This window comes from Echinops telfairi, unplaced genomic scaffold (genome assembly GCF_000313985.2).
Source record: "Echinops telfairi isolate 266 unplaced genomic scaffold, ASM31398v2 ScPeMD7_7424;HRSCAF=8462, whole genome shotgun sequence".
Taxonomy (NCBI): domain Eukaryota; kingdom Metazoa; phylum Chordata; class Mammalia; order Afrosoricida; family Tenrecidae; genus Echinops; species Echinops telfairi.
Genome location: NW_022111324.1, coordinates 93900862 through 93914531, shown reverse-complemented (window position 1 = coordinate 93914531; position 13670 = coordinate 93900862). Strand labels below are relative to the sequence as shown.

The window sequence follows — 13670 nt, the reverse complement described above, 5'->3', positions numbered from 1 at the left end:
GATTTTTATCTGATACAAGCAAGGGAGCGTCAAAGGGTTTATGCAGCAATTGAATTAAAAGATAATGAACATTTTCTTTGAACTTTTGGAACTTTCTTGGTGTAATCGTCATGGTAAACAGCATAAAACTAAAAAATGTCTAAATAAATGAAGGAAGGAGAAGGAAGGCGAAAAGAGAGGAAGAAAGGAAGGGGGGGGGAGGTGGAAGAAAAGGTAGACCAGAGAAGAGAATGGACACGAGGAAGAAGAAGAGGAAAGTTAGAAGGGAAGGAACGGCCCTGCGTGCTCCTGGCACTGAGATCAGGGAAAGCACCAAGAAAACCGGCAGTGCCTTGCGTCTTTGCTCAGCTTCTGTGGAATAGCCCTCAAAGCTAGTGACAATTATTCTGATGGCAAAGCCATCAAACCAGGAGGAAGTCCCCGATTCACACCTTCCACAACAGACTAATGAGTAGCCCCACTTCTGAGATGTCCCTGGTTTTATGTTTACTCCAAATGATGTAGTTTGGGCTGGTGGGCATGCCAAGAAGCATCATAGTGGCCAAGAACCCTGCCCTTCATGCCCTTCTCGCTTCCCAAGTACCCCCAGAACATGGCATCTGAGGTACATGGTGACCCGATCCATGGTCCATGGGCAGGAAGACTATCTTGGTTCTCTGTGGGCTGTGAATCCAGTGCTTCTGCTTCAGAAAAGTCACCTCCAGGTGGCTCTCCTACTGGCAGAACAGGGTGCAGGTGCAGGACCTTAACCTTGGGTAACAGGATGGGTGTCGTGTTAGGGGGATGCTGGTGGTAATAGAGATAACGTGCTGCAGGGTGTGCAACGTAATACATGCATGTCTGGCTCACTTGACTCCTTTCTGTAAATTCCACTTTACATGTGGAATCTTTTCCCTTGATGTGAAAAATATCCATCAGCATATGTTGTGATATTCTGCTGGCTACAGACTCTCCCTTATGCACACAGAAAAAGTCTTTATCTCACCCTCCGCTTTAAAGATCATTTCACTGTGTATAGAATTTTGGATTTGGAGAGTTTAGAATGTTTTCTTTCTTTCAGCACTTTAAAGATACCATGTGGTCGCCATTGTTTGTGATGGGATTACGTTCTCACCCACTCCCCCCCTCTCCCTCCCAAACCTGGCTGCTTTATATAATTATCTTTGGTTTTCAGAAGTTTGCCAATGCTAGATATAACTGTATATATTAAAGAATACAGTTGGTTAAGTTTTGATCCATATGTACACCTGTGGCACCATCACCACAATCGAAACAGTCTGCAGATGCCTCATGTTCCACAAGTTTCTTGTACACCTTTGTAAGTCTGCTTCCTCTGCTCCGGTCCTCGGTGATGTGTCTGCCTTTCTATCACATACATTCTCTCTACGGTATATGCAGTAGATAGGCTCACGTTCCCTAAAATTGTATGTGAATGTAATGGTATACTGTATATACTCTTGGAGGATCTGGCTTCTTTCATGCATCACAGTAATTTTGAGATTCATTCATCTCATGGTGTGTTATCGGTAATCCATTTCTTAATCAGGCTGAGTACTCAGATTTCATGATTTGGCCTCGCCACACAGTCTGTGGATCCTTTCACACGTTGTTGGGCACCTGGGTTGCTGCCAGTTTTTAGCTATTGAAAATCAAAGTGAACAATGTGTACAGTCCATGTGTAAGCATATCCTTTCTTTTCTTTTGGATGACTATACAAAGGCCGTATGGCCGTATCACCTGATAGGTTTCTGTGCATATTTTGACCAAACTGCCCAAGTTCTTCCACAGCGGTTGTACCGGTTATGTTAGACAATCAATTGGTCCCCTCAGCTTCTAACGTTCCCGTCCAGGATCAGTTGCTAGCCATCATATTAAATCCCCAGCCAGGAAGTGTGGAGAAGTCACTGGAGTTGTTCTGGAATGGGGCTCAGACTACCAACTTCTGTTCCCTGGGGAACCTGGGACATAATCTGGGAGGGGAAGTTGTAGTCATGGGTGGGCATACTCCGTTAGCTGGAAGACTTGGGTTTTCCCCTCCGCGGAGGACATACGGAGCCCTCTCAGGTATGGAGTTCTGGACAGCAGCTGCTCTTGTCAGATCTAAGGACAGTGCTGTTCCTCTATGAATATCTAAGTTATTGACATTCCAACCATCTTTCAAAATGCATCTCACATTGACTCACCTATTATACCTCATTGTGGCAGTTTGGGGAATCTCCTTACTCTCAATGGTATGCTATTTCTCTGTTTGCATGCCTCAGTTTCCTAATTTGTCTATGTGTTTTATTTTTTATTGTAACTTAGATGGGCATTTATATTTCAGATCATCAATTTTGCATTCAATAGACCAAACCACAAATCCAGTAGTCCACCCCCTACCTGTTCCACCCCCAACTTCCCCCCGTGGACCATAATCCTCCACTACATTCACGTCAACCCCTCAACAGCAGCCCCCACTTCTCCCTGAACCCGTGGGCAACCTCCAAAGCCCATTCAGTTTGGTATGAGTGCCTTTTGAATCTAACACTGTCACTTTTTCCTCGATACATACGAAAAGCATGTACCATGTTCACAATAGCTGTTAAAACACGTGCAGTGCGGGATTAAAGTGGCTGCATGATGCTAGAGAAAATCCCCAGCCTTCTTTTACATGTACACACACGGAGCCTATTAATCCCTGTAGCTCTGTTCTGTCGTCCGTGCTATGTGCTCTTCGTCCGTGGGAAGCCCACTATGACTTCAGCTTCCTCTGTGCTTACATTTGTTGTATTACTCCACTATTCTTCTTGGTTTGTTCATCCCACCTGTTTCTTTGTCTTTTAGGGTTATACCCTCAGCAACTACCTGAAGTAAATGTAAGCAACACAGGAGAAAGAGGAGGCTCTCTGCTCCCATAAAAACGTACAGCGTTGGCAGCCCCAAAGGCCAGTCTGTCCTGTTGTGTAGAGCTGCTGTGAGGCAGAACGGACTCCGTGGCAGAGAGGTTTTTTGGGTCTGAGACATATGGAGTTATATACTCTTTTTTTTCTCTCTCTATTTTCCCAGGCTTGCCTTGTCTGTCATAAGTGACTGCAGACCTTGGCCATAAACGTTCCCCGAGGGAGCTGGGCCTTGATGTATTTGTATATGCTGGTGCTTCCTGGAATGCTCTGTCTTTCTTTGCCATCTGGACAGCATCTTAGGTTCTTCTTCAAAACTCAACAGCAGTATCGTATTTCCCTAGAAACCTTCCCGTCTCCTCCTACATTAAAATTCCTTCCTTTATACTCTGTAAACCTCTCATGGTACGTAAGAGTCTGCTACCACAATCATTTATTGTCTGTTATGCTCTTTGCTGTCCCCGGGTGGGGCAAACAGTGGACATAATCAGCTGCTAACGGAAGCCCACCCATAGGTGCCTTGGAAGAAAAGCCTGGCAGTCTCCTTCTGAAAACTCAGCCGGTGAAAACCCCATGGAGCCCAGTTCTGCCCTCACACGGACTGGGCTGGCACGAGTCAGCATGGACCCGGCAGCATGCGGTCTGGTCTGCTCTTGAGACTGTCAGCTGTGAAAGTGGTGACTTTGTGTTCTAGTATCCAGCATAGTGCTGGCCCCAGGCAATGCTGAAATAGAATTGCCAGCCAATCAAATGATTGAATGAGTGGACCGCCCCTTCGGGTGAGGGGGGACACCCCCCAAAATTGAATTTTTTTCCAAAGCTATGTATTTAAATTTTTTTTACCAAACAACCTATCACCTTCAAAGTACTCGCCATCACACTTAATACATTTGTCAACTCTGTGATTCCATTCTTGGAAACATTCTTCAAACTCAGCAGTTTGGATGGCTGGCAGCACCTCCCTCACTTTTTTCTTCACCTCTTCTGTGTTGTCAAATCTCTGTCCTTTCATGTCCCTCTTCATTCTAGGAAACAAAAAAGTTGCACAGAGCCAGGTCAGGTGAGTAAGGTAGGTGGAGCAAGAGTGGCATGTTGTTTTTGCCAAAATTGGTACTCTGAGATGGCTGTGTGAGCAGGTGCATTGTCGTGGTTGCAAAACCAGTCTCCCCTCTGCTACAAATCAGACCTTTTTTGTCATGCACTGTTACACAACCTTTTCAGAACCTCTAAATAGAAAGCTTGATTAGTAGTCTGACCTGGTGGGACAAACCCCAAATGCACCACAAGTTGACATTTTCATCCGTTCAGGAAGTTAGCAGACGTCCAGGACGAGGTTTGTCATCAATTGACATTTCAGTTTTTTGAAATGAGAAAGCCATTCATACACTTGAGTTTTTCCCATAGGGCTGTCTTTGAAAGCTTGTTCAACATCATAAGTTTCAGAGGCATTTTCCCCAGCAGGAATCAAAATTTCACAGCCGCATGCTGTTCTCTTAAATCGACCATCACAAAAAATGAGGTTCAAGCAAAACTGCTTTTACGGGGGGAAAAAATCACTGTGAGCAGAGAGAACCTTCCTAGCTGTGCCACTGGGTGCACCAACTCAGAGCAAGCCGCACAGTACTCGCCCAGCAGGAAACATGTGTACTATGAAAGCTCTGCCCAGCGGAGCTTTTCTCTGGTTTTGGGGGGGTACCCCCTCATATTTCCCAATTTTTGTTCCCAACTCTTTCTTAATATTTTCCTCCCTTTTACTTTTGTTGATACACTTTTTCCACTGTGACTAAACTGAAAGATTATGGAAATAATAGAAGCTTTTTGGCCTGCGATTTGATGTTGAACAGTAGCTTTTGAGCTTTAACAAACAGCCTAAAGCAGTTTAAACATTTGTGAGTAGGTGCGGCAATGCAAGAAAGATGCCATTGCTTACGAGAGTAAGTACATCAATGAGGGTAGTATTCTTTGTTCAGGCAACACAGACCATGTTCCATCACACTGAGATGGTAGAGGTCTCTACAGGTCTGATAAGGAAACCAAAGATAAAAACACCGTTCAAACACTTCTAAGTTTGCTTTAGCTTAGCTGCTTTAGAGAGGCATGATGAACTAAGAAGAAGAAAAGTCCTGGTGTACTGGCCAGGAATAGGTGTTCACCCTCACCAGCAGCTCTCTGGCAGAAAAGCTGTCTGCTCCCATAAAGACAGTGTTGGGAAACAACTATGTAGGGTCACTTGGAGTCAGGATCAACTTGATGGCAGTGAGTTTGGTTTGGTTTAATTAATAGGAATCTCTAATCCCCATCCTTATTTCCAAGCAAAGTGTCCAAAGACCTTTGTTTCCCTGAAATCAATCTCAGGAGTGCAGCTAGGAATTAAGGAATAGAACCAAATGGTGTGCTCCCATCACTAACTGTGCAGATCCTGTCTTCAGATCACAGTACATTCATTCCTCTCGTTGCCCTTCTGCCACTTACCTTTGCAATGAGAGTGAGAAACTGTTGGTGTCCTGACCGGACCCCAGGTCTTCAGTATCAAGCATCTCTTTCATGAACTTCCTGAGGATCATTGTACTCAGCTAACCTTGTAGCCAGAGACCCCACACCTCAGGCCCAAAGAGCCGCATCAGGACCCTTTCCTGGGAACACAGAACTGTTCTGACGTCATCTCTGCTGGGCAAGGTGCCCAGGCCTGGATCCCACGGGCTCGTGTGGCAGGAGTGCAGATCACCGCAGCAGGCGATTCTGAGCAACATCATAAGAGATCAGCATGAGTAGGAGCTGAACCAAGAGGAAGCAGCCAAGTTACTGACTTGTAAACTCTTAACAATTTCCCCTTCCCAGCCTGAATGAAATGACATTAATTAATCTGGCACATCCAAGGGACATTCTTTTTTACAATATTAAATCATTGTTCATGTATAAAAATGTTTAGAAAACAAAACATAAAGGTAATAGGGGAAAAACTAAAGCAGTGATCAGTTTATTTACGTGACAACTCCAAAGTCCGAACATATTGCCTTCGAGTTGATTCCGACTCACGATAAGACGGAGCAGAACTGCCCCTGTGGGTTTCTGAGACTGTAACTCTTAATAGGAATAGAAGCTTATGCTTCCCCCGTTTACTCGAAGTCCTCTTTAAAGCTTCAGACTGAGCTTCACAAGATGCCGTCTGCTGAACTGTCATTTGAAAATTGTATTTACACCCTAAAGGTGTAGACTTTCCCTAGTGCTCTTAAGGCCCAGTGGCAATTTCCCCTCTGTGTTCTTGGGGTGCTGGTCTGTGCCAGCATCCACGGGGAAGCGGGTCACTGTTTATTTGTGAAGAAACGTCTTGGAAGCCAGATCACTGTGTTGAAGGATTGCTGTTTGAAGCAGTGCATCCCAGAGGTGTGACTGTGCAAAGAGAGATGCTAAGCCTGGTCAGCATATTTGGGGTTTCCCATGTTTTGTTTGGAAGTTGAGGTTTTCATGACAATTTAATTTCCAAGAGAATAGCCAGTTGCAGGCACAATGCACAATAAGCACACATTGCAACATCCTTGACAGACACTGTATGCTTTTTGCAACATTCAAAGACTTCTCTTCTGATATACAAGCTATCGGTAGTTCTTTTGTGATAAAAATGGACTCTTTACAGTAGTAGTTTTCCCAGGACACCAGATCCATTGGTTGTTTGCATGTGTACACAAGGTTGCTTGCGTGTGTACAGTCTCCCTTTGTGTCTTCTCACGTCGGCCTGGAGATAGGATATCCTGGTTATGTGGAACCTAGAGTCCTTTTGTTCCTGGAACGTCCCCCCTCAGAAGGGGGCTCTTTGATGGACAAAGACAGTCTAGATTACTCCTTTCTTCTCTTGGAGAATGAGGACGAGGAAGAGTGAGATGCAGCTTCCACCCGACGTGTGGAAGCTGAAGCTCATTTTGATGGTAGCAACAAGCATCCATACATAGGGTTGGAAGTTGAAGAAACTGTCAGTGTTGCAGAAGAAAGGGTTGATCCAGGTGATGATGCCTGTGAACGATGCAAAGATGTCTCCTAGTTGGAAAATATTATGAACTTGCTTCAGCAAGATGCCAGAGTTTGCCCTGGCTTGACTCACGATGATACCGCGGACATAGATTATTTTTCATCCCTGCTTACAGAAGAGATTTTGGAAATTTTAAGGGACTACACTAATCTTGTGTCACCCTGGAGTGCACATGACAATGTAGAGGTTGCGAGATTAAAATGCCCAGTAAAACCTGGCAGCTATCACCCCAGAGGAGGCAGAGGCTTCCCTGCTGTACATTTACTGCTGGATGTTGTGGGAGCTCAGACATTATTGGTCCAGTGAATGCACCCTCTTGGATGATATTTCTATTGCAGAACTTATAACTAAGATAAGATTCAAGACACTGACCAAAAATATACACTGCAATGACAATTCACAAGTCACATACAAAGAGAACCTAGCTATGACTAGCTTCACAAATTGCACCCCATTACCAGTGCTCCCAATAGCCAGTGCAGACAGTCACATGTATGTCTGCTAAGTGTCGTGGCAGCTGATGAGCCCATTAAAGGGCTACTCACCAGGAAAACAGCATATGCCAATGAAAGGCATCAAGTGTAGGTCAAAGGTTTGGTGCCTGGCCAGCTCACCGACAGTTCTGTAAATCAATTTGATCTCTAATCCAGGGAGGAAAAAAACAAAACAGCAGATGACTCACTGCCCTCCCTTCGTGAACTGGCGTCCCTGCAGCCTTCGGCAGTGTTTCTCCTGGACCGCCTGGTGAAAAGCATGAATGGGAGGGTACTGTGTGCTATAGGTGTAATGCAAGCAAATAGACAGGATGTACTAGAAATGGTGAAGAAAACCGAATAAGCCCCTTGGCATGGAGTCCATTCTGACTCCTAAGGTAAATTACAGCACGGAGGCTTTGTGCTTCCTGGGCAGGATGTGTGTCGGCAGCACAGTGACAGGAAAATAAACTTTTGACAATAAACAATAAACTTTGTCAGCATTCCCCAATCCAGAGGACATACTGGTGTCCAAAGAGAGAAGATGCTTCCTGGCCGGTAATCTCTGGCCCAAGGGCAATAGCCAAATGCAAGCAGTATGTGGTGGGGAGTGGACTGCTTTGATCAGAGGTGAAATCCGGACAAAACTGAAACCGGACAGTGCATTCTCAAATGGGGGCATCCAATGCTGTGTTTCCTTATTGACCTTGGCATTGTAAATTGTGTCATGGACTAACGGGCAGCTATGTCCAGCTTCCCGGGAGCTTGCTCTCATTCTGCAGCCGACTGTGGGCCAAGAAATCCAAACAATAGCAAACCCCTCCTTACTTGCGAGAAACAAGCCAGGAGTAAGTAGCGAGTCAAAAGACATCCGGCTGCTTTAGGTTGGATAACATTTACCTGTGGAGGGATCTAGATGGTGTTGCAGAGAATGCAGCACTAGGGAGATGCCAGCAGTTATGTGCAGCCATCACAGGGTGCCTTTATGTATGGCCCCATGATTTCCAAAAGTGTCACGCAATAAAATAAAGTTGCTTTTTCTTCCCTCATTCCCTCTATTCTGCCTACAGAGTCTAGTGGGACATAGATGCCCCGTGTATTTTTTAAAAAATTATCTCATCTAACAAAATCTTAGCATGGCTGAATGATTCAGCATGCATTCTATTACTGAAAACCCTCATACCACCCAAATCTAACCAACATAAGTTGGTCACAAGAGGGATAAATCACACACATACACACACACACTTTATGTCCTAAGGATTGAAACTTTTTCTGTTGCTTCCACAAAGCTGCTGTTAATTGGAGGATTAGAAGTTGCTTATAGAACCAGGCTTTTCCCTACGCATTTTAGAGGTTTATGGAATTAGGTCAATAACCCTTCCATGTTTAAATGCATTGAGCCAGTTTTCCAGGACTCTTCTTGTGTACGGAAGAGGAGGAGACATTGTTTCCTTTCAAACCCTCCCAAGCTGTGAGCCGTGAGGCTGCGTATTTGCTGTCAGAGTCCTTGGAAGCAAGGACATGGGACGAGACTTGGAAGCTGCCACTTGCTGGTGTTGCTTCCTTTTGAGAGTTTTCACACACACACAATCGCTAAAATAATTTTTTCCTTTTATCTTTCAAGGAGCATCTAAAGACTATTGATAAGGAAACCAACGCCTTCTTGGACTATATGTTTGGCCCTCGAGGTGAGTGAGGTGGAACAAGCACAAAGAAGAATGCCATTTGATTTTAGAAAAGCCTAATGTAAGTTCCAAGGTCTTGGAAAGGACATTGGTGTGTTAGCACTTTGAAGGCTAGGTTCCCTCCTCTGTGGGTTCTTCTCCCAGAACACACAGGAGCCCCTATTTCTCCCACTCAGCCTCCTCTTGGATTTAGGGAGCCTGCCCCAGGAAGTAGGGGCGGAGTGAAATACAGTTTCTCTGGTGTGTCTCTGACTATCAAAGGCAAAACTGTAGCTCGCCTTCTAAACCAGGGGTTCTCAACCTTCCTAATGCCATGAGTCTTTAATACAGTTCCTCATGTTGTGGTGACCCCCAACCATAAAATTATTTTCGTTGCTTCTTCCTAACTGCAATTTTGCTACTGTTATGAATCGGGTGACCCCTGTAAAAGGGTTGTCCCACCCCCCAAAGGGGTCGCGACCCACAGGTTGAGAACCAATGTTGTAAACTCTTCTTCGCCTTTCTCTCTCCACCACCGTTCACCTGTCTTCCTCATCACCACAGTCACACACATGCCCTTCCTTACACAGATAAAAGCCCATTGCAGGTGGGTGAGCCTTCTCAGCCGGGGCCCTGAGGCTGGTTTAGGAGCTGCTCACTCATTCCTCCATCACCAGTCCCGAGCCTGCTGCAGATGCTCCTCACTGCTTGTCTCTCTTCTCATCAGGTAGCCACTGTCAGGCAAAATAACACCCTAAAACCTAACTCTGGGTGGCCCTCTGCTTTCTTTTTTTCTCGCTTTTTTTTCCCAAATAATGTTTTTGACATATCTTGCTCATTCTGATATATCCCTTCCCTTCCCATACAGTTCTGTTGTTCAATCCCATCGGGGCTGTACAATCATCAGTGCTAGCAACGCCCCTCTCCCCCACCTTCCTCCCCTGGAAGCCTGCTTTAAAACTCTCTTGTGCTGTCCCCCCCCCTTGTGATTCCCTGCACGATACAGTACAGGTATCAGTGTAAACCGTACCTGCTGAGATAGGATGTCCCTGGTATCCTATCTAAATAGGACCCCCTTTTTCTATTTCAATTTCTCTGTACTTTCTTCGTATCCTTGATTGTTATTATTATCTTTTCTGAGAGGGCAAGAGCAACGACTATTATGCTCATCAGCTCATCATTTTTATCTGGTCATCATTTTATCACAGTTCCAGGAACATATTACATTTAAAAATTTTTTCATTTAAAAGCCAGTTGCCCATAACTTGACCCTGCTTCCTGGCCACCTCCTGTGTGGTGGGGTAGAATGGTGTCCCATATTTTCAAATGGCTTGGTTTGGGGATCTGGATGGCCAGGTCTTTCTTCAGAGGCCCCCACGGGTGGACTTTCACCTCCAACTTTTAGTTAGCAGCCAAGGTTTTAACCATTTGTACCACCCAGGAACTCCAGGGACATATTAAGCACCATGTATTGTACAAATGAGTGAATTCTGGACAGCATGTCTCATTTTCCTCGAGCCTCGCTGGTCCACTCACTCACAATCACTGCTGTGGAGTTGATTCCGACCTCTGGTGACCCTATAGGACAGGGTCGAACTGCCCCCTATGGCTTTCTAAGACTGTAACGCTTTACAGGAGTTAGAAAGCCTCCTCTTTCTCCCGCAGAGTAGCTGGTGCTTTTGAGCTGCTGACCTTGTGGTTAGCAGTCCAACTTGTAACCACTGGGCCACCAATGCTCCTCATTGTTCACAACACTGGAAAGTTCAAATTGTCTTTAGGTTGTTTGCTCAGCACTATCAGGTGGCGGGTAAATAGTAGTGCTTCTTCTTTCTCAGAATCATTCAGCAGACTCACTTAGAGACTTGGGGATCATTTAAACCGTTCTCCAGGTTCTATTTTAAGGGAATGACTTTTTAAAAATTATTTTATTGGGGGCTCGTACAATTCTCATCACAATCCATACATACTCTCATCGCAATCCATACATACTGGAATGACTTTTTGTATATAGCTCAGTATTATGTAATGATGCTCAGTAAATGTAGAGTTCTTCATTCTTCCTTTTTAAAAATATCTTCACATGGTTTATTGTCTTTCATTTTATCTTCATGCTAATTCTGGAAATTAGGCCAAGCACAGTCTCTTTAATATTTTATTCTGTAATGTTTACTCTGTGGTTGTAGTGGGTAGGAAGGAGGTGGGCTCGGGTTAGAGGGCATCCCCGCTGACTTAGGCATGCAGGATGCAGGCAGGAACTGACGTGTCTCTGAATGCACCTGTGCATTTTACACTGCACGGTCCAGAGTTACACGAGCGGCTCTTGGAGCCAGGTTCCAAGCGCATGCAGGGTCAGGAGTCATGCAGCTGTGGGGTAGGGCTAGGGCTGCCATTGCTTATCAGCTGGCCGTTTGTTGCGGAGCTTTCCTTGTAGCAAAAAGATTGTAAAATTGACCACTGACCAAATCAGATGACCTCCTCGGTGACAGGATGTCTGATATCCAGGCCACCAAAAATCCCTTTCCCTTTTCTAAAAACGACAAGAGGACAAGTAGGCTGACAAGCCACCTGCCAAACTTCTAGTTGTTCCCTAGTGTTTTCAGACTTTTCCTATGTGATATTTGTACCATCAAGGGATAGTGTTCTGGGCACATACAGAGCTAACAATTTTCAAATCTGAAAGATAACAAGTGTCGGTACCAGTATTTATTCCCACAGTTTGGTTGGGACAAGTCTGATGGTCTTTGACAGCTACAACAAGCATTTACAGGCCACTGACAAAAGGAAAAGCATGCCAGGTGTTGTGTTCATCTTGCAATATGCCCTTGACTCAGAGGGCCAGCGGATAAGTATTTGATGAGTGTTTGTCTTCACTCAGTACTAACTGGATGTTCGTTAGAAGTGAGAGAGGCGATAGGTAAGGTCCAAGCTCTGCCTCATGGAGCATGGAGTCTGGATGAGAAGGTAAAATACATCTAAAACTATTGGAAGCCGGGTAAGTACTAAAGGCCGTTATGGGTTTTGGAAGTCTACTGTAAAAAGTGGCATAAAATGGGTTGCTCAGACAACAGAAAGGCCTTCTCTCACAGTTCTGGAGTGCTGCGAGGGAATCTGCACGTGCCTCTCCCTCCTAGCGCTGAGTAGTTGCTTGCAATTCATGCCATTCCTCGACTTGTAGAACCAACACCCTCATCTGTGCCGCTGCTGCCTTCTTATGGTGTGCTGGTGCTCTCTGTGCCCCTGTACCCAAATCTCCCTTTCTCAGGACAGCAGTCATGGAATCTGGTATGACCTCCTCTTAACTTGAGTACACCTGCAAAGACCCTGTTTCCAAACAAGGTCACACTTACAGGTGACCTGGGGGTTACTTCAATCCTGCCTTTTGGGGGCTGGGGACACAATTTAACCCACACCATGGAAATAACAGGAGGTGGGGTGGCAATTTACTGCAAGTTCTTAATTTTTATTCTCTGTAGCTTAGTGTTTCTCAAATGTAAACTGGAGATAATAGTGCCACTTATGTAACAGGGTGATTTTGAGGATTAAATACGGTATATCCTTAGGTATAAGCTGAGTTTTCCAGCACATTTTAAATGCAGTTTTTGTAGTAAAATTCGGTGCCTCGGCTGATATTTGGGTTGGCTTATACTCAAGTATGTATGATAAGTTAGCACATGTAAAAGTCCTTAGAGTAGTTCCTGGCACTGAACTAGTGTTCAAGAAATATTAGATATAACACATAAGTGCGCAGTGATCGATTTCCCTTTGCTGTGCCAGGGAGGTGCTGTAGTGATAAAAGCACAGTCGGCAGTGGTCCCGCCCCTTCACAAGGGGGGACCTTTCTCTGGGCGTGAAGGCCGAGCAGGGTCTTCATCTGACAGAGAAAGATGAGGCCGGCGACTCCCACAGGGACAGTTTCCGACACCTCGGTAGAGGTGCTGTGAGTTGGAGTTCCCTCGATGGCAGTGAGATCTGTCTGAGGACTGGCATGTGGAGACGGCTATCAGGAAGCGGCACATACTTGAATTTATGACAAGTGCAGGTCCTGAGGAGCTCCGTGTGTGAGCGGTGCTATCTGTGAGTCACGTGATGGAGACAAGGGCCCCTTTCCCACTCTTTCATCTCTATCACAAATGGAAGCACTTTGCAAGCGATGCTTCAGTTAGAACTTGAGAAGACACTTTCCTTGTAGAAATGGGAGTCCTTCTGTGGAGTGGCACCGCTTAGAGAGCCTTGTGAGAGACAGTCGGATAGACCAAGAAGACGGCCCCTGATGGGAGAGCCAGAGAGATCAAGACATGGGCGCAAGCAACCACTTACGTCCTAGTATTGGTTTAGAAGAAATGAACACAATAACTATTCCAAAGTAGACATTCAAGAGCCCTGCCTTCCTGCCTTGGGTGTCTTCCCTGTTTGCTTCATAAAACCTGCCTTAATTATCTCCAACTGTTGCTTCTTCCTCTGAACTCCTGTAGCCCATTAAGTTTATGTAATGGTCTACTTTATCTTTCCCTGCTGTATTTAGTATGGACCAATAAAATACACGTGGCAATACTTCATCAAAAACAATCTGGAGGAGAAAACAACGGGACTGACAGTTCCGGGGGGACATGGGAGAGGGGGAGGTTGG

The 13670-nt window shown here is 45.3% G+C and overlaps 1 protein-coding gene across 1 annotated transcript in view; it reads left to right on the top strand.

The window, feature by feature from the left end:
- The first annotated feature begins 6736 nt into the window (after positions 1–6736).
- Positions 6737–13670, top strand: part of ELOVL2 (ELOVL fatty acid elongase 2) — a 23758-nt gene continuing 16824 nt past the window's right edge. Inside the window, exon 1 of the mRNA XM_013007127.2 lies at positions 6737–6802. Within this exon, the coding sequence (XP_012862581.1) occupies positions 6737–6802 (66 nt within the window). The remainder of the gene's footprint in view (positions 6803–13670) is intronic.